Here is a 26059-nt window from a genome sequence, read left to right on the forward strand (position 1 = left end):
GACATGCTTAATTCCCTTTGGATTTAAGAATAAACTGGCGGGGGGGGGGGGGGGGGGGGGGGGAGGGAACCCCAACTATGATAAAAAACAGCCTAAATTAATTGAACCCAATTCATTAACAAAAGCAAATTTCAATATAAGGTTCAGGATACACTGATTTCCCACACGTCAGCATCGAATTCATATTTATACACGTAGATGTGCTGCTCTTGACATAAAGCAGGAAAATAAAAATATTGCAGTTTAATACTGTTCCTAGAAATGAACAATTGCTTTGACACTAATTTTTCATCATTTTAATTACTACTGTTCTTCACTTGGCTTGAAAAAGCTGTACTGTTCAGAGATCCTCGGTCTCTTTGCAAGGGTGGTGAACTAAGACTGTCATTTTCACCCAAACAAAGCTTACACTAGAGGAAAAACTCCCACTGTGTGCAAATACTAAAATTTGTTTATCTAAGTTTAACTAGTTCCTTTTCTGCCATTCAGAAAGTTTCTTGATAGTCCATGCTTTAAAAAATTAATAATGGTATAGAAATCAGCCTTGTCCCTGAAAATCCTTCCCTTCAACAATAACCATCAAGTAACCTTAAGAAGCAGAAGTAAAAGAAACCTTCCAAAGAATTGAACTGTACCAGGTGGAACCAACCTAACACCATACAGAGAGCTCTTCTCTCAACCTGTTACGTTCTGGTTTCTTCTCAACGCACCCTCTAAGCAACACTGAAACACTATACTGAACTGAATTTTCCATCAATGAAGTGAAAATCAGAGCATCCTTGCAAAGGGTCAAATCCCATTGACTGTACCAAGCACAATCATTTTGAATGGTTCGGCTCACAAGGATACAGTAACCAGCATTTAGCTGTCACAATGGAAAACCTGAAAATATTTTCCAAGATGGCAACTGCCACTTGTTCTTTCACATGTGGGAGAGGAGAACATATTTTCGCATCTTAAAAGGATTTATAGAAACTTGTGGCCTTCATTTACTCTTTTCTTGCTCTGGCTCACACTCTTCTATCTGTTTTAATCTTTTTTTTTTTCTCACTCTTTCCATGCAAGCTGTTCCTTCCAAGCTAGCACAGCGCACTCCAATAAAAAGCTCATCTCTTTTCTTTAGGAGGAATGATGTGAAGGCATCTTACCCAAGTTGCCAAGTTGCCTTAAATAATGTTCATTATTTAATATGTCTTCATATCTCTAGATCAGTTCTGTTTCACCCCTACCAGTACCCTTGGAGCGTGCTCTTTCGGCAATAGCTGATGAGGGATTTTCCGAAGTGCATATTAATTGCCAAAGTTCCCCTTTTCAAGATGTTGCTGCTTCACATGCAGCTGAAAGGGGTAAACACTGGGCTTGTGCAGAGTGTGGGAGCTCTTGCGCACAACTGAAATCTAGCATCCTTACCACTTCTGCAGCCTGAGAGGAGGGATCTGACCACCCTCAACAGTAACAGCTTTTAATGGAGCTATCTCAGCTGCGTGTTAAGGAAGCACATTTAACAATGGCACCATGCAAACCAAAGTATGCATATGTCACCTCACCTCCCCTTTTGAAAGTGTAAAACTAACTTTAAACTATCTTGCTGTGGAAACCTGGGGTGCAAATTCAGCAAGGTTGAAATTAACTCCCCAAAAATCTGTACTACACTCCCTCTTCCCCAGTTCAGGATAATCAAAGAGAGTGACCTGGCATTGCAAATTCATTATTTAGAAACTTACTGCCCACAAGAAAAGTTGAAATAATCACTATATAAGGCCATCCTTGGATAGGACAGTTAAACACTCTGCTGACATAAAATGAATTCAAATAAGACTATAAATTGCCTTGGTTTAACAACATGCAGGGAAAGATTCAAAGAGCTTATGTCATCCATTTCATTGCCAAAACTCTGCACCAAATATAGGGCTCTCTTCTCCCAGGCTTGCAAAGGCTTTCCTTCTAGTCACCTCCCTAAATGCTAGCTGTCCCAGAAAGAAACATTTCCCCACAAACCTAAGTGCAAAACAGAGTTGAAACCTGTCAGCCTGTTTCCCATCATCTTACAGCTTCAGAAACAGAGAACTGTGGAAGAACTACACTGGTTACAGCTGGAAAAACACAGAGGCTAATCAAAATGGGAGGATCACATCAAAATCACAGCTGTGAGCTTGTGATTTAAACACTTGTTAGGAAGCACATGTGGCTGCTGGAAAAAGAGAAGGCAGTAGAGTTCTGCTCTTCAAGGTAGTCAGTTTCTTGTACTTGAAGAAACTGGCACATGAAATTCAGACCCTGAACATCCTCCTATTGAACAACAAAACAACAGACTGCTACGGAAACCCTATTCTGTAGCTCCCCCATACACAGGATTTGTTACATTGCTGCCATATTGCAACAGCAGCAGCGGAGCATCGAAGATTAAAAAAAATGTTGTTATCCCATTTTTTAAGAACAGTTATTACAACAGCTACCTCAGTAACAAGCAGCATGAATGTATGTAGCTTATGCTCAGCACTGAAAGACCACCTGGCATAGCTTCTGAGGGTTGGCTGAAGGCAGAGGAGCTTCTAAAGCTCTTAGGGAAATCTTATCTTATGGCTATTAAGTGAAAGGATACTGTATGCTTTCCATAGCATTTCTCAGTAATGCAGGTTAGTAACTTCAGAATACTTCGGAGAGCAGAAGTTATCAGAATAAAGGCATCTGAGCCCATGGGCACTGAAAAGCAAATTCACCCTCAGTGTAAACCCACTGACATACACTGGGATTCTATTTGGCCAAACAGGCTTTTCTTTTCTGAAAGGGTCACTTGTAAATCAACTGCTGGACTACCCAGTTCTGTCTGCGAGCCACCCATCATGTTCCTTATCTGCATGTGTAACTTTAGGCATATGAATACTCTGTTCAATATGGTGGGATGAGATCCTGACTTACAGTTAAAGATGGTCCTTGCCAGACTGAGGCTTTGATGTCCCATACTGAAAATCAGATACAGCTTCCCTGCACAACAGTCCTGTAGAATCTGGCATGCACACAGCTCTCAGAGACCCTGTCCTTTACAAGCATCTCTATGCACTCTTACTGTCAAACGCCTTCTATCAGCTCACTAACAGTGAAGCATGTAGCAATCAGAAACAGAACTGTTTAGCTCCTGAACCACCTAACTAGTGTTCAGATCTTCTCCTTCAGTTCTACATAGTCCGATTGTCACCTATCTCCATCTCTCAAGCTATTTCAGAGGCTTACAAGCCACAGTTTTGTGTTCAATGCAAGTTTAATCTTGCTCAGGCACAAATACATACACATGTAATTTAAAACAGTTGTAGAAAATCTATTCCATCCACTTCATCAGCTTTCCCATTTGGGACCACTTCTCACCTAGCAGATTTTTTTCTGAACAACCTGATTGTTAATCTGTACTTAAAACCAATATCAATCCTTATCAGTGGCATGGATTTCTATGCACTTCCCACTCAAAAGGTTCCCAAAGGTTCACATAAACTTCACAGCCCACTTCCTAAATCAGTGGTTTAGCATTATTGTCATTAAAAAAACATATAATTCAATTCAAGATGTATTACAGAAACATTGTCAGTTTTTAACCTGTAGGTGTTTGAATTGAAAAACAGAATCATGTTTTGTTAGATTTAAGCTTCAGAAACAATAGACCTATGCAAATAATTACATTAGCATAGAAAAGGCAGATGTTCCTGCAATAAATTGCAAAAAGGCAACCAAATAACAAGATGACATCAGGCCCACTAGTGCTTTCAGTCTTTGTGAACTCCACCTCTGTTTATAAATTTTGGCTTTATCATAGTTCTTGTCTCTACTTTATGCAAACATTTCTTTCCACAGAAAACGTGACTACTGCATCTTCCAGTACCTCTTTAACTTGTCACGGACTGGGCCTGGCTCTGCTTTGATTCACTTTTTCACCCTTGCTACTTCCTCTTAAAAGTTTTCAGAATTTAAAGAGTAAAGCAGTACAGCTCCTGTAGCTTTTTAAGTATTTTGACTACCATACACTCGGAACATACTGTGGAACAGAGCTGTACCATGCGGTACAGTGTTACATGCAGGCTAAAACAACAACTTTCCCTTCCAGCACTTTAATGAATTTCATGTTCCAAGAAATTGTGAGAACAATGCAGTAGTAACGAGCCATGAGCAACCCAACTGTACATCCACAATTAACAAAATACGCTAAGTGTCAATTTATTTCACAGCACCGTTCGATTACGCTTAGCCCCAGTATGCAGTTCAAAAGTTTTTGGCAGCAGTCAGCACCATAAATCAAAAATCGCATGGCATCTGTTCCTCCCCGGAACTGTACACCAAGTTCAGGATTTGGGGCAGGTCGTCAGCACAGCTGGATTCTTTATTGAACAACCATTCACAATTTTTAAGTTTACTGTTCTGAAACTAGAAAAGGATGTATGGATGTGTAAGGTGTTTGCTTCCCAGTAAAAAGATAACCGTGAACTGCCAGAGGAAGAGAGCTCTTTGACCCATTTTGGTCAGACTTGGCACACTAATGATTTTGAACAACTCAGGATTTCTAGAGTCATCCACGGGCTTTGCTCCCTACGTTTCAATTTCAAACATGCACCTCTTTGTTTACATCACTGCCCATTGGAAGCCAATCCCAAATCAGGTTGGCTTGACTCTCTACAGGGGCGGGCAATATGGTTCCCTGAACAAAAGCTAGGTACTGTAGTAAAACAAATGCATCTAACTTGCTATTTCCAGAATCAAGTTTTAAAGAGCAAATAAATGTTCACCTTTAAAAAATAATCTTATTTGCTGTACTAATGTATGGCAAGACATGTGCAAAGCATGCTGACAGTGCAATATAACCACTTCCACAGTCTGTGTGCAAAAATGTATTTACAGCAGTATTAGCTCCTGCTCACTGCACTCTGAGCTTGCGCCTGGAGCACTGCCCATTGATACGCCGCTAGCCAGCCATGTGTATACTCACTGCAAAATGTGTGCTGCACAATTCAGAAAGATGGCAAAACAGCACTAAAAAAAACCTTAAATGCTAGTCTGACAGCAAACTGAAGACAGTGGCTTTTCTGTGGAGATTTCCTTCCCCTTTTCTTTCCTCTCTCCCTTCCAATGTGGGGCTCATCATTTTCTCTAGGGATACTGTAAGCATAACGCCTAGTAAGCAAAATATAACAAAACAGAAGGAAAGCAGATGAAGGCACTACAGTAAACTGCAAACATAATTAAAACTGGAGAAGCTATGTTCATAGCATGACACACAAAAAGGATGCACTTTTCTTCACATACTGTGCCAAGTGCCCTGTGAAACCTCCATCACAAAGAGGTGCATCTCCTTTAGTTCCACCCTCAATCAAGCTGTACTGGTAAACATGCTCAAGTTAGCCACTACAACCTTGTAACTGTTACTGCAAAACAGATACTTCATTCGATAAAATGTACCGAAAGAAAGGAAGTAGGAAGGGAAGATAGCACACACTACAGCTAATGCACAAACCAGTATCTGAGAGAGCCCTGATGACATAAGAGCATTTAAAACCACGTTTAGCATTACTAGTCTCAGTTGGATCTGTGTACCTACACGAAGTGTCTTCGATTGTCAGCTGTAACACTCAATTTCTTGGGCTGTTTCCTGATTAGGGATTCCCCACACCTTTTGGCTCCCACTGAATGCTGATCAAGGAATGCCACACACCTGGATAACTGGGACTCAGGGAGCTGATACTTAAGCAGTAGGCAGGAACAGAACTGTAGGGGTGCACAGGAGTAGTAGTGCCTGTAAGTAGGGTCTAGGAACCCTAGGCTGGAGCTGTACAAAGCTGAACCTGTGGAACACTGCTGTGGAGTTACTCCCTTCTCTGAGTTAATACCTTCTTGAGCTTTGCCCCAGCTTGGGGCTGTAGAACTCCTCTGAAGAATGTGTAATGAAAACAGCACTGTACTCCTGTTTGATTTAGTTGTTTTGAATTAGGTTGGGCTAGCAGCCTGTCTGGCTGGAGTGAGTCAGGCAGAACCTATCAAAACTGAGTTCATGCAGCACTTTGTTTAGCTCTTAAAATATTTTGTGCTGATTGGCTGAATTAGGACTGGGCTCAACCCACGTTCCCACATATTTTTATTTTTCTATGAGTCATCTGGAAGTACTACTGGCAGCTTTATTCCTTCTTTTTTTTTTCCTGTAACTTAGAACTTTTTTTTTTTCCACTATTGCTGTGGCAGTAAAAAGGAAATGAAAGTAAAGCAAGAGGTGTTTAATTGGTGTAATGGACTCACTGGCTGGTGGGGTTTTTTTAGACAATGAAATGCTGACTGTCTACACATCATTATTTTTCACACTGAATTCATTGAATCTTACAGCATGTAAAAGCGAACATGTGTGAAATCGGGGTGGTGAAAATCTCAGGCTGTAAGTATGCTGGTATCATTACAGGTTTCTCTCATTCATGAGTTAATGCTTTTTTTTGCCTGCATAGGAGTTGTGTCCCTTATACTGTGGTGGACTTAGGCTTTAAAGATAAAGACCTGGAATAGGTTACAAGTGAAAATTAAGTGCAGCCCTTGATTTCAGTGATGACACCTGAGTAACCTTAATCATACCTGGGATCTTTACACCAGAAGGACATTCACAGCACACCTTAGGCTCTGGAAAGGCCAGCTTCTCCATATGCCAACTAATATTTAAACTCCCTAAAGTTAATTGCTTGTTTCCAAAGTGAAATCTTCTATTCTTTCAGATAGTGTCACAAGGTCTGTGACATTATAATCTGAACTTAATGGAAAAAGAAGAGTATTAAAAAGAAAAAAACAACCCATGGCAACCCATAGGCAAAATGAAATGCCATACTATATGGGCCAGTCCCACATCATGTGTCTCTACTGTGTCAAAGCAAGCCCTAACCTTTCCCATTTTTCTTCCCAGGACTAATCTGGGTGGAAACCAATGAGGCAACAGGGCTGCCTCACACTAGACAGAAGACAACCAATTCAAGGTAACTTGGAATTAAATGCATGCTTTCACAGGGAACACCATTTTGATGCTTCTCCCCAACAAAGTCACAGCAAAGGAACTATAGCAGTTAATATCTAATGAGATCTACCTCTATCTGCTGCCAAACATCTGTGTTCTTAACTACAACTCTCTGCTAATGTCAGCATACTTCCTGACACTGCACAGCAATGCTTTAGACAAAGAGCAAGGGTAAAGGGGGTAAGGTTGCTATCCTGTCCCCTATCTAAATGGGGGGAAAAAAAAATCCCTGAGACATATGGTCTTGCATAAAATAACCATCAGAGAGAAGCCTGGTGCAGTGTCAGGTTAGTGAGAATATTCTAATTACACAATGTCTAAGCAGTACCTCATTTGCAGTCACTGAGTAAACCAAATGTAGAATGCAAAACACTAGGTCATGAGAGATGCGTATTTTAGCAGTATCAGAACCCTTTACCCCCAAAATGACAAAAACAACGCTAAACCCATTACTTATCAAGTAATATAAGTAAGAATCAAGACAAACTGTTACTTTCTATAACAGGAAAAAAGTTGTTTGGGCTATTAATTTTTTGTTTTAATTAGTAAGGAAAATCTGGCTCAAAACAACTTACCACTAAGGAAACACTACATTTCACTTGGACTTGCAAGTGCTTCACTCCAAGTGAGTTTTACAGCCTCCCTTATGTAACAGAACTGATAGCCATGCCAGGATAGCTGACAAGTCAAATTCAAATCACAAGGCACACACATGCTCATGCAAACTGGAACCGTGTCAGTTATGTTGCTGGCTTATCAAGCTCTCTGTTCTCTAGGAGAACATTATATGGTTTGTAATATGTCAGAGAATGTCAAATTAAAGGCTGCACAGCAGTGAAGGGTAGAGCAGAAAGCATTCTATTCCAGGCCATTGATTCCTTTTAACAACTACATGCAGTAATTCCCAAAACTATCTACTCTGTCTCAATCACATGGAAAACATAGCACAACGTTAGTTCTAAACCTTGCACCCGGTGCAGCTTGCATATCAGACCATCCAAAGGGACTGATGAAGATGAATGATTTAATCAGAATAATTCTTTTAATGATAACTTGTTGCATTTCTCCTCCCCCCACCTCCTTGAATGTTTAATAGTTTGCTTCCTGGATTCACAGTGCATAAACTGAGCATATTTTCTTCCTACAGGAAATGATCCAATTAAGTTGATGTATAATTGATAATGAACCATTTAAGCTGATTTTGCTCTTGAAAAATCTTAACAGCATGTGGTCAGTTGGTTGACCCTCCTTCCTTCATCCACACCCATTTAAGGAATAAGGGGGAGGTCAGACTCTGCATATTCTAAGCAAGGTGGACTATGGAGGAATTTCAGCTCTAGTGAGATAAGCTAGTTCATGACAGAAGTATCAGCTACTTCAGAATAATGTAGTCCCTGATTGCTACTCAATGGCCAAGATGCAAGCCACCAAGACACAAGCAGTTTAGACAGAAGAGGCTCAGTGAACATTCACATTAGAGGTACTGTGCATTTACCAGAACATCTAACCTTGGAGCACTAACTGTTGTGGTTGTTAAATTTCCCACTACACCTGAAACGTGAACTCTGCTGACCTGTCCTATTGCCTTACAGCAGGTAACAATGCCAGATGTTGATTGACTCATATGAGTTTAGTAATTCACTATCACCTCAGTGCAAAAGTCAGGTCAGAACAAGGAAGTGCTGCTGATAGCTTATCTAGTGCAGAAGGTGTCAGATTCACAGAGACCAGAGGACATTTTTGTAAAGTCCTTGCAGTAAGTTTTACAAACCTAAAGGCTAAAATTGTTCTTCGCTCTGACCTACCTCAGCATAACTGGCTATCACTTGCTAGACTTTGTTCCTTCCCCCATCTGGCATCAACTCACTGTTCAACGTGAGTCGCTTACCTCTCTCCCTGCTGACTTTTTTTGTTAAACTCTAAGGCATACAGGTCTGCTTTCCACCAAATCTTGCCAACAGCCTGTGTGGCCCCTCTCTCTACTGAGGCACTGGGGTACAAGTGTAGCGATGACAACTGGTGCCACATTCAGGGTGAGAAGTGACTTGTCATGTACTGAGAACTGTTGAGCACTGCGATGTATGTTTTCTGCAGTGGTTCCCCCTAGGCCCTGCTGATCTGGCTGTCACCAGTTCATGTAACTTAAAGGTAGGAATGCACTGTCGTGCACAGTGATTGATACAGTGACCATCTAACTGAGTGGAAACCCACCCTACCCCCAGATATTCAATACGTATCCTTCACTGTTGCTCAAATGAATGTGAATGCTAAAAAGATTTTGCTGACTGTTCTTTATAACCAGAGCAGAGTTCCCTCTATCATCAACAAGAGTTTTGCTGGAAAGAATTCTGCAATTAGGCAGCAGGATTTTATTATAGCACTACCTGCTTATACCACTCTAGCAAGAGTCTGCCCCTACGTTCGTGGTGCATATTTTTTTAAAGGAATCTGGATGCATTTAATCCTTTGTTCGATTTTACTGTTCCTAGGTACACTCATGTGATGGGTTCTAAGTAACTCTACTTTAGCCTCAGAGTTTATATGCTACAAACACCAAGGTCTCCTCTCCTGCAAGTTACCCTTTCACTGAGAGGTCGATACTTGAGTAGATACTGAGAAATGTCACCACAAGGGGTAAGGTACCACATAGCAAGTGGTACTACTCATTTCAGCGCAGGCATTTTCACAAGAAAAAGCTCTGCCTCAGCAAAGAACTACTGATGTATATATTATGCTATTCTTCCACGAATCATTCCTTCCTGTGGTACTGTCCCTTCCCCCTCATGGTTACACTGCTAGCTAACCTTCTTCCCGTTTTTGTTAGTATCATTCCTGCAGCAACATTAGTACTGGCAAACACAGTAGTCAAGGCACAGCTGCAGCAGGGCCATCCACAGGCGGTGGTGCAGTGTCTTGTCTCTCCATACCTACACTAACGTTCAAGACCTAACATTCTGTGGCAATATTATCTATGAATTTGTAACTTTTCTTGGACAAACTTAAAACTTTATGCATAAAGGTTAGAGGTTTTTCCTGAGAGGCTTAGCCACCCTGGAGACAAATTAGCTTCAATTTACAATGTTTTAGATAGTCTAACTGCTCAGCTTACATGTTTTGGTCAATTTCTTTTTGTCCACTATGTTTAAGGGTGGTTTTCCCACATAAAATGAACAATTTGAAACTGACCACCTGCAAAATGAACAAGCAAAGGACAGCTTACCAATTTTATTCCTAATCCTTCTCAGGCAGAATTCTTAAGAAATCTTATAACAAAGATAAAACAATTTTAGGTTGAACTTTTCTTCAACTGACTACTTCCTCTTACATTCTGCACGTATCAGTTCCTGTAGTCTTATCTGATTACACTTTAATGGGGTTTCTTAAGTACAAAATATATTTTACCTTCCTGCATGAAGTGCTGCCACCTCACTTTAGTATAAAAATGTGTTTAAGTTGACTTAGAACTGTCACCCACCCTAATAACGTTACTGAAGTGAGTTCCACTAATGTAACTTTGAGAGGCAGTAGCCTTGTCCAATTCTGCCTGCAGAGACAACCAACTTCCACTCACAAATCAGCAGGACTTGTGTTTAACAGAAAGGGGAAGCAAGGTTCTTTCACTGTTTGTCTGGGGTTTTTTTCAGAATGTGGCACATAAAAGTGATTCAGTTTTGTTGAGCTGTGCAAACCACATGCACAGAGACGTGCCACACAAGCAGGCAAAACCTGGAAAAATTGCAGGGGAAAATTGGAAAACAAAACATACTGATTTACAGCAGAGCATTACAGGAACATTACAGAAACTTCAGCCTCATGAAAGATACTGTCTTGTTGAAAGACTCCATGTGTTTAATTCAAGCGGTATGGCACCTTGGCTCCCAGCTCCTTAATTTAATTGCTTATCACTATTCGTCCATTTATCATTTTGTTAGTGAGCAGTTAAAATGAACAGTGTTCAGAACAGCAAAATTTCCTGCTCCTGTGAATACAAACATCTTCTGCTCCTCTCTGTGACCAGGAGTCCAATACTGTTTTTTACACTACAGAGAAGAGTTTAGCCAATGCCTGAGAGATCATCCAGTGCTCTCAAGGCTGTCAGCCCCACAGCCTTTAGTCACCTTGCAGAAACTCATCTCTCACGGAACTTTCAAGTCTGACTGAGCTATCTCATAGGCACAAACTCTCCACAGTTTCACCTGATGCAAGTGCTGGTTCGTAACCATATCTGGTAAGTGCAAGTGAGGCACTCTTGAGCTTCCTTCCTTACAGACTGCTTGCTTACAGCTCAGCACCCTTGGATCAAGAAATGTGCAGCCTCACTAACACACCCCCAAAAGCCAGGTAGGAAAGTGCTATTTTAGTTATGACAGATGGACTCAGACCTAACAATATAAATGATAAATTCTCAAGTGGTTCTTTATCAAATGAGTAAAAAAAAAATAATAACATATATAAGAAAGGAAGAGAAAGAAGAATGGATTTCATTTTCTTATATAGTACTGAACTGGCACACGGTGATATAAATTGTGCTCTCCCAAACCCTTACAGTTCACGCTGCTATGGCTTGCTCATGAGGCCATACTCCATGTAATTACCAGCCAAACTACATCAGTAAACTGCTCCTGATAGCATAATAACTTGCCTTCAGCATTTTTCTTTTAAGCTCTAGACTTTTCCTTAGATTTATTTACCCTGACAATGCTGTTTAGTTACTACTTTGTAAAGTTAAGAGGTTAGCAGCATCAGAAGAGCTGGAAAATTCATAAAATGGTTGGCTCTTCACAGAAGCCTGCACAGGGTTTTGAATTGCTAGTTGGTATTATTCATCAGAAACCAAACACAGCATGGTGGTGCTTAAATCCTTACTCACTTCACTGGGATTTTATCTTAACTAATAAGAAGGTCAAAACACAATGCAAGCTACTCAACATCTGAGTTAGGTTTTCTCTAAATGTTCATCCCTACTGTCTTGAATGTTAATCCCTTGCCAAAATTAAACATATTTTGTGTATCTGTCCAAAGAAAATAAATTGGAATTACTTAGGCTTCAAACAACTGCAGAAGCAGGTACTAACAGATACTCTATGATCGAACTCATCACTTTTTTTTTTCATCAACAAATGAAGATTAACTGCTCAGCTCTCCTGGAATTTGCTATAACAATGTAGCAGCCAAAAAATTTCACAGCCAAGTCTGGTAGACAAATGTAGTAGAGGCTTTGAGCAGCTCCTCCAATCATTCCTACTGAACAGTTCTGTGCTGCAGTTTTGCTTGAGGGTTTTAATTCCTGGGTTGCTGCCATTTCTGTAAACAGTATATTTTCGCTAAACGAGAAGTGTTCAACAATGTTCATGGAGGGTTTCACAACTGCACCTTTGACACCACACTTTGAGCAATACTTCTGCGTGTTTGTGATGTGGGTATTTCACTTTCATCTGTTTTGAAATTAGCTTTCCCTTTTATGAGAGTGTCTCTTTGAGCCCGTATTCTCTAGCTAACTTGCAAACTGAAATAGATTTATAATTGTGAATAAAAAGGAAAACTGACTATTTCATGTTCAATTAGATCTGCATATCAGCTTTATAATGCAATGAGAATGAATTGGCAGAATCAATCTGTCAAAACCCCTTCAAAGAAAACAGTTATAACTATAGTGTACCAAAAAGTCATATTAATACAGCCACCACACATGCACTAAAAAAAAAAAAAGAAAAAAAAAAGAAAGAAAAAATGCATTAAAAAAAAAACCCTAAACCAACAAACAAAAATCACTATCTACGAATACTTCCATCCATGTTCTGTGGTGAAATTGGGACGCTGGCAAAGTATCATTCTCCCACTGCTTCTAATAAACACATTTAACATTTTTACTAGAGAAAAGGAAAGGGGAGTTTCAAATGCCTTGACTGCTCAATGAAATTCTGGTTAGATTCAGTGATTTTCAGAAATCTGTAAACAATATTTAAGCCTCTAAAAGCTCTCAGGAGCTATCAAATCACTAGCATTAACTGGTTTTGTTGGATCCTTTATCCCAACAAACAAGACTGATGCAGGTAAGACTGAAGTCAGTTGATTTGTTTTCTATCAGAAAGGCCTTATGCTCCTTTATTTATAAGCAAAAACATTTTCCACTGCCCTGACAACCACAACATAGGAGTCTTTTTATGGACAGAAATGTGCAGTAAGCTAAGTGTTGAGAAGTCTACTCCAGCTGCAGGTTAAAACCCTAAACAATTCAGTTCAGTCACCGTTTAAAGGAGCAGACAACGCATTTAAGATGTGGAACAGCATAGCTGAAGTTTGCTTTTTCTGTACAGCCCCTGTCAATGCTAAGCTGTTACCTTAAAACAAGGTCATACTGTTATGTGCGTTTTCTCTTGCTCTACAGCCATGATATTGTACAAATGAAGGATTTTTATGCTTGGGTTTTTCACAAGTGCCAGAAGAACCTGGACTGAGGTTTGTTTAAGAACCATCTGCCCAATCTTATCAGAACAGCTTCCCTCCTCTGTCCACAAAAAAGTGAAGATGCTTGAAAGCTCCTGGGAGGTATAGAAGAGGCAATGGGCACTGCTATTAGCCAGACTGCCAAAAAATAACTTGGCCACAAATGGGGGATAATGGGACAACCTATGAGTTACACCAGTCTTCTGCATGTTTGAAGAGCTGAACTCTTCAAAAATCTCAAGTGATCCTACTCCTGCTGCTTCAAGCACAGGGAAACCTGACTCCTTTGAATGATCCAATATGCAGGTCAGCAACCCTTGCTGGAGGGGAAACTCCAGGTGTGAATGTCTTTAATCCCTTGTCTAGTTCTATCTTGACATCTAAATTTTGAAATGTAGTATCCTTGGAAACTTAATGTAATCAACTGGGGTTAAACATTCAGCTCATGAATCTATAATGAATGAATCTTATATGATATAATATAATGAATCTTATATGATAAGTCTATCACTAGTAGCTTCAATGTTGCATCACGTTGCACTAGCAGAGTAACTGATTCTTCTAAGTCTTTAAAATGGCATAGAATGAGATTTTTAAAAAAAAGCAGTACTGCATGGGGTGTACTGCCTTTTCAGGAATATAAACATCACTGCAAGAAAAGGTTGATTGTATCTCTTTAGAAGGTGCGATAAAGATTCTAAAGTTACACTTATTTAAAGCATCAAGAAGGAAAATAAGTTGTTTCATTATGACATCAACTTCCACAAAAACCACACTATTCAAGGGAAGTGATAAATTCATGACTGCATAGTATCCTGAATTTGAGCAGTATCCTTTGTTTATTAAAAAAGAAAAGCAGGAAAGGGAAATGAGTTATAGTGGGATCTCTCTCAGTAAAAGGATTTCATTATTGGTTTTAACTTGACTTTTGACAGTAGGCTTTTTTCATTGTGTTTCCTACATGCAGCAACACCATCATTAACCTTGCTTAAAATACACAGCTTTCAGTTTAAGATGAGGCAAATAAATTAGGTCCCCACAACTGAACATGTCTTCTTGACACACAGCTAAAATACTGTCAAGCCACTGATCACAAGAAAAATGTTCTTCTTGCTTTGATCCCTTCTTGCAAATCAAAGTAACCAGTTGAATGGCCTTATCTCATTGATGGGAGTTTCTCATGGAATGCTAAAAAAAAAGAAACTGAAAGTCTTATTGCTTACTGGGGAAAAACACGATTAAAGTCGAGGCTAAAATATGTATTTAGAATGCTTCTCTGTATACAAAGATTTAGACAATTCCTCATGATTTTAACCAGTTGTCCTCAACTCTTGCAGAGGAAATGTCCCATTTTTCATGCGAAACCTATAGCAGACATTCCTCAGCGCATGCCCCTCAAACTCACTTGTATGGAATCCTCCAACTCCCCATCAGGCCTGAGCATGAGCAATTCCAGGAGTGGCAGGCAATGTTAATTTACAGAACTGCATCTCTAAGATAAGGAGGAAAAAACTCAGTATTTTGCAATTACTGATTTAGGACCCAATTTTGCCTGGAAATGTAAGTGGGACCAGAGAGTAAGCTGTAATCTTGAGGAAATATTAAGCTTATTGCCTGATACTCACAGAATTTATTATCCCCTTAAGTGCTTGGAATCCTCCAGTGACAGGGAAGACTTGCTCTTTTGTGTCAGCAATTTTTTCAAGCTTTGGAGAGAAAATGGATACAAACAGGTGAATCATTTGGCAAACTAAATCTGTCACACTGCTCTTTACCCCTAAAATGTACATGGATACCTAAAAACAACTCCCATCAACTCTGCAAAGAGAAGGAACATTCTGAAGTTCCCTCACAGCTAACTATGGCTTTCCTAAACAGGAAGACTTACTACAACCTACTACAGCTAACAAAATGGTATAGTGGCTAGCCATCATGTCAAACCACCACACCAAAGAAACCTTTCAGTGCCTGGATCTTGGCAGTGATTTCATAACTCTTTCCAAAATTATCTTCCCTGTTTTCTCTGCCTTCCATTAAAGACTTTCTATGCACTTGCTATATAGTGAAAAGCCATTTGTCTACTTCTCCATTGTCACGGCACTCTCCAAACTAGCCAGCTGCAGCAAGGCCTTTTACCACCACGCACCAACATACCGTCCATGCCAGTCCCTCTGCTGCCTTCTCCTAGTCTCTTCTCAGCCAGAACACACACTCCTTTCTCTCTGCTTCTTCCTCCTCTCTCTCCCTCGGCTGCTCCCTCTTCACTGGCTGCCCAACCGCTGCACAGAACCAGCCACAGCTGCACCTTGTCTACATCAGCCAACCCACGCCCTGAAGCCAGCCCACAGCTGTATGTCAGCAATGTTAATTAACCCGCCTTCATGCCTCTACACTTTGTTTAAGTCACTTCCACTGTACAAGAGTAGCTACAGCCTTCACTAGGACATGACAACCATGGAAGAGCTTTCAGTCAATGAAGGACATTTTCTATTTTCTTCTTTTTCTTATTCCAAGGCTGTTGTAAACGCTGCTTGAAGCTTGTCTGTACCTACTTTGTTGATGCGACCTGTAGCCTAATCTGGTTACCATCTTAATGACAGGGGTTCTACCTGTATCATTTCCTGCTGGCAACTACCAGCTAGCAATGGTATTTCTGCCAGGTCTTCTCAGTAATGAAAGCAACATGCACACATTCTATGTCTATATACACATCTAGTAAGTGTCTGCTTCCTGAGACAGAGAAGATGTTATACTACCTAACATAAGTAAAATTAATTTCTGTATTACTTAACTGTATAAAACCCTGCGACAAGGTACTGCCTAGTAATCTAGAACAGTAACATTCTTACCTGTTCTTGTACAAAATCAAGGACACCAACACAGTAAACTCTAGCTCCCAGCTCTCTGGATTTCTTTGCCTGTCCCAAAAAAGAACAAAGGAATAAGCATTTTTTCATTCAACAGGCAACACCCAAACTTTTCAGAATATAATATGCATTTTGACCTAGTGCTCACCTCTTTCTCTGCATGCAAGGGAATCAGACCATCTAGCTTGCCATCTGTCAATGCAATGATGATACTAGAAAACCTTGAGGCTCCTTGCTTCGCAATTTGCATGTTGGCCTGAAAACAAAAAACATTTATCCAGCTGAAAAATACACCTGAACTTTTAACCAAGGTGCGTCTTCTAAGTGACTATAGCATCTGACATAACATTCAGCCTCATCTTCAAACCCATCTCTCATGACAATCCTCTGCCTCCCTTTAACTCACTACAACAAGGATATCATTCATCAGTATTTTCCAGTCACTGGTGAGTCCATCTCCAAAGGGCTGGGGTCACTAACTGATCAACCCTTAGAAACAAACACTTGGTTCTTTCAGGACAGATACTCTTCAAGTTGTGAAGCTCACTTCTCTTTAAATCGACTATAAGGTTTCCTTTGCTACACCCCAGATTTCAAATGCCAGTCCGTAGGTCCCAAGATACAAAAACAATGGCTTAAAACTGAGTAATTTTTTTCAAATGCTTCTGTTTCCCTAGCTTTTCAGCCTTGTAGACTGCAATTACAAACTTGGCTCCACTGGCATAAAGGAAGAAACTGAGTTTCTATCCATAACAGTGAAAGCATAGATCCTCATCTTATCCCTCAGTTTCAGGGCCTGAGTCCTTCAGCAAAACTGCAAACAAAAATGTATGTCTCAAGAAAATATAGGGAGTTGGGAACTCCATAACTAAGACGTTCCAAAATTAAGACCATTTGTCTTGAAAATGCTGATCTGTGCAGTAAACTCTCATAAGCACGTGTTCTAGAAGGCACTGTTAAGACTCGCAGCCCTACAAAGCTGCACGTGACTGTTTACCATGTAGTTAGTATGCTGTGTTAGCTGTTAAATTCACAACAAAGAACCACTCTCCTGCGAAGGATCAAGTCAAAGAAATTCCATATGGCAATTTTCTGTGATGGCTAATCTTCTGCATGGGATTTGCATAGTATCTGAGCAATCTTGGAACTACTTACGAAACCAAAAAGATTTGAGTGTTAACAGTCTGAGGCACATGATCAACCCATTTATGTTACAGGTTGCTGGTTTTCTTATCCAAAGGGCGAGAACAGAGGATATTTTGATTGCAGGAAGATGATTAAAACCTACCTGTTTTAACCCTTCATGTATATATGTGTCACCTGCTGGTTTTACCTCCTCCAAATCCTTAAGACCTTTCTTGATTTTCTCTCTGAAAACAAAAGGGTAAAAGACTGTTGGCGTGATGTGAAGTGGGGAAAGGGGTTAGTTTATTGATGGAAAAAATTTTATTTGCCATAAAGAAGATCTGAAATTAAAATCTGTAAAATACAGCATTTAGCTGAGATACCACGTGGAGGCAGATTTTGTATTTGCAACGGAAACAGCACTGCGGTAACAGATCTCTTAGACCTAAATAACACAATATGCCTCAGTGAGTCAAAGACCTAGAATCTAGTAAAATGTTTCAGACAGAGTAGATATTACAAAGAAGTGGCAACGCCTCAGCATTAAACAGCCCCATGGAAATTCTGTTATATTAAGTCTACTTTGCTCATTTAAACCGACTTCACTTCCAATCATGCTGCAGTTAAAAAAGAAATCCCCTAAAACAGCAGTTCTATTTCTAGAGAAACCTTCCAGGTCAATATGCAGGTATTTAATGGGGTAGGACAGAATCACAATAATTAACATAATCTCCCTTAAAGAGTAAGTATCAGTACGCAAATGCAGCATTTGCAAGACACCTCTCATATCAAAGAAAAGGGACTACAATTAAGGATAGTTTTTTTTAATTTTTGGCTGTCTCTACCTCTCTATGTGACCTTTGACAAGACATCACACTGGCACACAGGTCACAGTTATTTAACAGAAGGATAAGGTTGTGCCATGATTTCTCATGGGCTAATAAATCCATCTTTGACTGGGAGATGCTAACTATGATGATAAGACTGGAGTAGCTGCTAGCTAGCACAAAAGGAACTTTCCCCAGTGAACTCAACATGAGGGGGAAAAACAGGCAGACAGACTTTACCAAAATAATCACATCTGGGAGTTCTTCACTCTTATGCAAGTAAAATTCTAGTGAAGGCCATAGAAAGTTGTGGGAGGAAAGGACAAGAAAAAACTAAGTAGGGGCAAAATTTGGGCCAGAATATATAGAACGCTGTAGCAAACATAGGTCACAAAGGGAAAACAAGCTGAGGTGAGGAGATGGAGGGAAAATACATCGCATAATGGATGAAAGCTTTCTTTAGGGCAAACAAAATGAGAAAGAATGCATATGCTGCTCTGCCTGAATGCCACCCACTAGTCATTTGTTCTACTGATGGGCTTCCTCTATGTTTAGAAGCTCTGTTCCAAAGTACAATCCATAGCTGTAATAAGCTCCCAACCACAGGATCAACCGATACAATCGGAAAGGGGGGTGGGGTGGGAAGAGAAATGTGGCATTGAATGTATGGAAGATAATAAGTTACGTAAGATAATACAGTCTGTTTGATCCAAATATTTTACATTCAGCATCTATAGAAACAACTTAAAACTGATTATGTATGAACGCAGATTATAAACCACATACTTAGTGCTTGCCAGAAATGAGTGGCAGCACATCACAGGCGTTAAGTGTTCTGCTGCCAAGAAACAAGCTGCAACTGAAGTCCCAGTTTTTCTGAAACAGATTTCATTTTGCAAAAATAGCTTTTGTACAATCAGTTCAGTTTTATTTATCTGAAATGTCTTGTGACCGGGTCACACAGAAATCTCTGGTGTTTCCAGGCCTCTGCCTACAAGGGGTTCCAGGAAAATCTTTGGCAGCATGAGCATTTTTAGCTGCACTTAATCAGTCACCATCTCTTTCCCTCAGGGCACATCTGTACTAGATAGGCCCTGCCAGATGTGAACAAACTCCACCTGTGCTCCAAGATGGTCAGGTACGACTGAGTCCTAGTCTGGGTATCACAAGGCCAATGTGGGTGCGGAACACAGGGCCGTAGCAAATGAGCCCCACCAGACAGTAGGAGAGGTTAGTTCAACCACACTAGAGCTCACTACCAGCTGGTTTGGAAGGTGGGCACAAGAGCTTGCATCTGCCTGAATCATTCTGATAATGCGACTCTCCTTAGTCAGTCAGCCATAGCACTCTGAAGCCCTCATTCCCATTCTTCAGTGTCTCAAAATTCTCCTTTCTCTAGTTTCTGTAACAATTTTTTATAGCCACAATAATCCACAGAAGTGGTCTGGTTTTAAAAGTCATCAGTACTGCAGTAACAGAGCCATGACCTCAGCCTGGGTGTCTGGACACTGCTGCAATACAGTTCAGTAACAGTGATAAAGGCTGAAGGGCCACTGGCTTCGTGGTGTAAGTCAGACAAGGAACAGAGGCAAAAAAGCAAAACAAAATCAGCAACTTGCAGCCTGTCTGTGTTTGGGCTGAATGAGTACACATGTAAAATCTTTTCCCCGTTCAGCATATGCACTGCATCACATCTCTCTTTTTTTAGAAAATGCACATCTAATTTTTAATAGCTATCCTGTCTATTCTCTCTTTTAATCTTTGTAACAACTTCAGATAATTCTAGCAGCAGCCAGACAAACACAACCACAGCTACAAGCTCTCAATCATTTTGCTCCGCGGACCCTTTTTAGCTAGTCCATGAACAGGGGCTGCAGCTGTAATCCCAGGCTGGCTGAGGTCAAGAGAGGTTCTGGCAGCAGATTCAGCAGCGTCCACTGCTCTTACTTCTCTGGGGAGCTCTGCTGTGCTCTGCCTCAGGGAGTGGGACCTTGCATCAGCACGAGACACCATGGCTGCAGAGGGCTTGTGTGCTGTGGCACATGGGCCTATCTATGAACACTGCTCCCTGCACAGGCCAAAGTCCATGCTGAGCTTGTCTTGTACTCTCAGTGCCTCCCCAAGGCAGGGAACTGCGTAAGTGAATTTAGAATTGAAAACAGACAGTTAGCGAAGAGAGATTACAGAGCAGCCCAGCTTTGCAAACATCTGAAGAAATTAATTTAACATAAATTGAAATGTAGCAACTTCTCCTGAGCACACTCCACAATTCAGATTTACTTTCAGGTCTAAGATGTAACTGTTTGCCTTTCCAAGTTCAAATTATGCCAAGGTAACCATCACCAGTTTACAGAAGAGGTTTCTCTGCATTAGCTCCGTTGCGCCAAGCTGCAAGCTTTTATTTAAGCAACCCAACTGGTTTTGTCTTCATTGCTGTTCAGTATTATGTCTTGCTTTAAGTAAGTTTAATTGACACAATGCTAAAAACAGTGCTATCAGCAGCCAAGTAGTCAGGCTACCGATGTTGTTAAGGCACTGCCTTCTTTCCTTGCATAGACAGGGCCACAGTCAGCACTTGTTGGCAGTGGAAGACAGGTAATACTTCCTTCTACTGCAGCAGGATGGAGATCACACCCCTGTTTGAGAGGACCAACGATAAAGCTACAGACCAGTTACGAAACACAAGCCACTTTAGTTTCTCAGAGACGCGATTAGAACACTTAACAGAAAGGGACAATAATTTGCCTTAAAGGAAATAGATGCATAGATGCATCTTCAACACATACAAAGGCAGGCTTATTACTTGAAAGCAAAGTATGCTTGAGGACTGAATCTTAAAAACCATTCCAATCCCTGATTTTTTTTAGGGAGAAAATTTTGTGCTTGTACATCAGTGCTGCAGAGGTTAGAACCAGCTAAAATTGCCACACGAGCTTCAGATCGTCCCGATTCAGCTGGGCAAGGGGCTGCCTTGTACAAAATGCAGTTTTAAGTGGCAGTATTCTTAGCTCTTCTGGGTGGGGAACGGTATCTCATATTTCTTTTCCATGTTGCATTCTACCTATTGAAGTGCTGGAATCCTGAATCATTTTTCAGTGTGTTGAGAGTATGAGCACTGGCAGGGAAATCGTGATTCCAAATAAGCATATATTCATCGTCAGGAAAAAGGCTATGTGCCTGTAAGGCTACTTTATCTCTAACAAATAAAGGCAAACAAAACAGGTACTTCGGTTTTGCTGCTAAGAAGGAAGTATAGTAACAGGAACACACAATTTGTCAGTGAAACAAGGGCAGGGGGGAGGGGGGAGGAAGTGTTCTTTAAAAAAAAAGAGTTACAGTTACATCCCCGATGAACAGAGCTATCATACTGGTGAAAGTAAGCCCCATGCATCAGCCTCCCCAGATGCATGATTTGGGGGACGTTCCTACTTTCTGCACCTCTCAAACACTACAGAGAGCTCAATACAATGATAATAATTGTTCTGCTTCAAATTTCAGGGCTCCTGCACGGGTTCCAGATGAAAAACATGTCAGTGGCCATCCTGGTTTCAGCTGGGATAGACTTTATTTTCTTCTTAGGAGCTGGTGCAGTGCTCTGTTTTGGATTTGGTGTGAGAACAATGCCAATAGCACACTGATGTTTTAGTATTGCTAGGTAATACTTATACCAAGTCAAGGACTTTTCAGTTTCTTGGGCCCTGCCAGCGAGAGGGCTGGAGGGGCACAGGACATTGGAAGGGGACACAGCCAGGAGAGCTGACCCAGACTAGCCAAAGGGATATTCCATACCATATGACGTCATGCTGAGTATATAAACTGGGGAAAGAAGAAGGAAAGGGGGGGACATCTGGCATTATGGCATTTGTCACCTGAGCAGCCCTGCTTTCCTGGGGATGGCTGAACACCTGCCTGCCGATGGGAAGCAGTGAATTAATTCCTTGCTTTGCTCTGCCTGCATGCATGGCTTTTTCTTTACCTATTAAATTGTTCTTATCTCAACCCTCGAGTTTTATATTCTTTTCCAGTTCTCCAGATCCCTCTGGGTGATGGGGGGAGTGAGCGAGCAGCTCCATGGTGCTTGGTTGCCAGTCAGGGATAAACCACAACAGTGGCTGTACTTTATACACGCAGCAGAACACACTCTCTGCAGATGGCTCTATTTTGGCAAGCTTCTTTGAATTGAAGTATAAGGTTAGCTTATGTGACCGAGGCAAAAAATGCATGAATGTCTCGCTAGGTTAAATGTCTCTGTGCAATAAAGGAATAGTCCATGCTCCACCAGACGAGCAAGCACAGTAAAGTACAGTTGGTCAGATACCAGGTGCTTAACTGTCCTATTTTTCCACCTTCATTCAAATGATCTTCTTTAGCTCCAACAGGTGTTTCACCTAAGCAGAATCAGCAGGGCTAGTCCCGGCTGTGGATGTCGGTCAAATGCTGCAGAATCAGGTCCACAGAAACCTGAAATTCTGCTGGCCAGCATATAGTTGGACAAAAGAGAATGCGAACAACAGTGCACCATCTGGATTACATCTGTAAATGTATCCACTTCTCCAAACAACTTTATTTTCAAAACTAGTAGCAAAACTGAGCCCCAAATGTGAATGCACAGATCTCTGTTTACCACTTAGCAGACAGTTTCCAGCTAAACTTCACAGGGGGAAACATGTATGTCTAAAATGGGATATAACCCTTGTGAGAAATCTTTTCCGTCTGGGTGTTATTTTTATTCTATGTATTTATGATAGGATTGAGTGTACTGTGGTTAACAGTGACTTCTGTTTCCAGAGTTATTCACATAGCACTGTTCATAGTCACAAAATATTTGGTAATCTGGGGGCTTTGATGCTATGGTGTGGGTTTCCTTATATCCACAGCTTTATTATGCAGTAAAAACCAACAAGAACTCTGTGCAAACAATCAGAAGCCTAAGGCTTTCAAAACAAAAAGACTTCCCTACTTTGAACTAACTGCTAGGAATCAATTAGTTTCCTGACATTTGTGAATTAGCAAGCAAGGGGGAAAACATCTCTGCAAGTCAAAAACGCACATTAAAAACCCAAGGCCATAATATCCCATAATCACACACCCATCCCCAAAACTGCACTGTACTTAGCATCCTCATCTGTTTGGAACAATGGGAGTTAGACATTCTAAGTCATTTTCCTCAGTTGACTTCTTCAATATTTAAAAGGATAGCTGTTCCAGCTGCACCTATCCATTCTTACCTGCGTACATATGGTCACAGTTACTAACATCTCCTTCTTCATTCTCCTTATAAACAGTAAGGGTAGTAATTTCCTTGCCCCTACCACGCTCACAAAAGCATCAGCAAACCCTGCATTAAAGAAAAGTCCCACAAAAGGAACTCACTAGAACTCAAGAAAGCTCTTGCTATGCTTTAAATGAGGCTTCTGAGAAAAATGCAGTTCTTTCCATGGCTTTAAACGTGCCACAGACATGCAATGAAAAAGGCACTTGTGTTTCTGTGGCAGGGTTCCAGAGTTCTGCCCAAGCATTCCAAGTGGTCTGTATGCTATCAGTGCTGACTCTTCGTGCTTGATAAGGAATAGGCCACTGATGGGGATTAAGGGCCTATTGAAATGGAGAGAAAGGATGTCATTGACTTCAGGAGCACTCAGAACAGGCTTAAGTGTCCTCTCCTGACCTCTCTCAGGCCATCTGGAAAAATGGCTCATAACCTCTCTCCCTGAAGACAGCAGATCCAAGTCCGGGCGGAGGGAAGTGAAAACTTGGCCATTCTCAAGTTCAGATGACTTCTTTAAATGCTATAACACGAGGGGCTTAAAATTGGGGGGTTTGACATCCTATTTCTAGGATGTCATCATACATTTCTGCAGCGTGACACATCTGTCTGTTTCCAATGACAGGTCTCTTCAGTAAGTCTTGTACTTGCTATTATGTATTATTTTTTAAAAAAACCCACAAAACAAAACCAAAACCACACAGTAAACCAACTGACTATCGCAGACTATGTTTTGTACTGACCCTGCTAAAAGCAGCAAGAAAGGAAGGACTACCTCACGTCCATCCCACCACAGTTCATTAAAATGATTCCTAAATGTTTTAGCCACATGTCCAAAATCCCAAAAGTTGTGCAGCATGGCTAGCTACTGGACAGAAGGGGGAGAGAGAGAGGGGGGAGGTCATGTTGTTTTTGACAAGGCTGAAAGTATACTGAAGGACTCTGACCACAGTGCAACTGTCCTCTGCTGAAAGCGCTGATTCCACAGTACAGTTTTCCAATTCCTGTGATTTCAGTAGAAAATTTTGCAACAATCTCTTCTCCACCTGGTTTTCTCCTTCTGTTTCCCCCACCTATCCTTGACCTATCCTAGCTGCTAATTCTTATCTGCTTTAGAAACCAGAGTGACCTCTGAAAACATCAACTGAAAGGAAGGCACATCCATACATCATCACAGTGCCAGAACGATCTCACACCTTTCAAGTGGCACCAGCTCCGCCATCCAAAACCAATCTTGAAGTCATGACTTGAAAATGCAAAATGAAATATCTACCTTACATGAGACTATGGAGAACCTTAATTTACCATTGTATTCTTTACCTAGACAGGAAAAAATACCAAAGACAGCTACAGATGTTGCTTTACAAACATAAAAGCAAGAATAATTTCTCCTGCTGTGCCAAGAAGATGAAGCCTCACACAGAGATGAAAACATTACTTGTAACTGTTCTGCAAAGTGGTGGCAGAGTTCACACCAAGAATTTATTTCCCATCATTCCTCTCCTTCATTTTTACTAGGCTATCCATCAATATGTTCACAAAATTAAATCCAGCTCTGCAGAGAGGCTTCATGACTGGCCACCACTTAAAAGTATCAGTTATTGTTCCGTATCTGTTACTGTTTCTCTGATTCAATAAGAGCCCTTGCCCGGGAGGAGGGAGAAGGAGAATTAAAAAAGCAGTGCACTAACCTGTCTCCAGTTAATGGCATAATGATGTGTGCTTGGGTGGAAAACACGATAAACGATAATCTCATCTTGGGGCTTTTAAAAAAATGAAAGAGGAAAAAAAAAACAAAACACTTTTTAGACAAATGAAAAGAAATGTACAGATGCACAGCATTCCATTCACTTATTCATGCTTCATCAGTATCATAGTCCTCCAACTTCCAAAGAACATACTTTTGAACTACAAATCTAAAATGAGAGGAATGAAAGGATTTCTGCCCATCTACTCCTTACCCAGATGCTTTGAGAATGATGCAGTGCAATTACTATTCTTCCTAGCCTGACAAGACTCCAGATCAGACATGTTAAGATCTTATGTGACCCAACTGAAAGTGAACTTCATAGGTCGTAACCTACCGAAGTACAGAAGGTAATGCATCCTTTTATATTTTCATGGGTACTGGTATAAAAATAAGTCGGGGACATAGACTTTGGGTACACTCTTGCTCCAGGGTGCTAGGCATGGACACATTCAAAAGTCAATTTCCCCTATTTAAAGGCTGATCCTGACAATTGTAAATTTCAAGCTGTGCTTTTTGGTCATAAAAGAAACAGTGCCTTCTGACTGACTCATCTCTAAAAAAGCTGCATGACAAACTCTTTCAGAACAAGTATGTTTTTCATTTGGTGATGTAACAGGTGTGACGCTAAAGATCAACTTCCATAAAACTATGTGGGGAAATGTCATTATGACATGCAATACTGTAAAAATTTATTTTATGAAGGAATTCAATGTTTTTTGAGAAAGCCCACCTGTCTCTTGCAACAAGATTACA

General features: G+C 40.7%; 1 protein-coding gene and 1 long non-coding RNA gene across 2 annotated transcripts in view; one reads left to right on the top strand and one right to left on the bottom strand.

Moving 5' to 3' along the window:
- Positions 1-26059, bottom strand: part of ANTXR2 (ANTXR cell adhesion molecule 2) — a 120469-nt gene that overhangs the window by 90890 nt on the left and 3520 nt on the right. Inside the window, exons 3-7 of the mRNA XM_080409181.1 lie at positions 25248-25319; positions 17627-17708; positions 16487-16594; positions 16321-16389; positions 15097-15177 (exon numbers count right to left, since the gene is read on the bottom strand). Coding sequence (XP_080265307.1) covers positions 15097-15177; positions 16321-16389; positions 16487-16594; positions 17627-17708; positions 25248-25319 — 412 coding nt within the window. The remainder of the gene's footprint in view (positions 1-15096; positions 15178-16320; positions 16390-16486; positions 16595-17626; positions 17709-25247; positions 25320-26059) is intronic.
- LOC308072799 lies at positions 63-22290 on the top strand. The gene is made up of 2 exons (XR_013931802.1): positions 63-13777; positions 21789-22290. It is a non-coding gene; the product is annotated as an uncharacterized lncRNA (long non-coding RNA).

The sequence above is a fragment of the Falco punctatus genome (genome assembly GCF_963210335.1).
Source record: "Falco punctatus genome assembly, chromosome: 1".
Lineage (NCBI taxonomy): Eukaryota > Metazoa > Chordata > Aves > Falconiformes > Falconidae > Falco > Falco punctatus.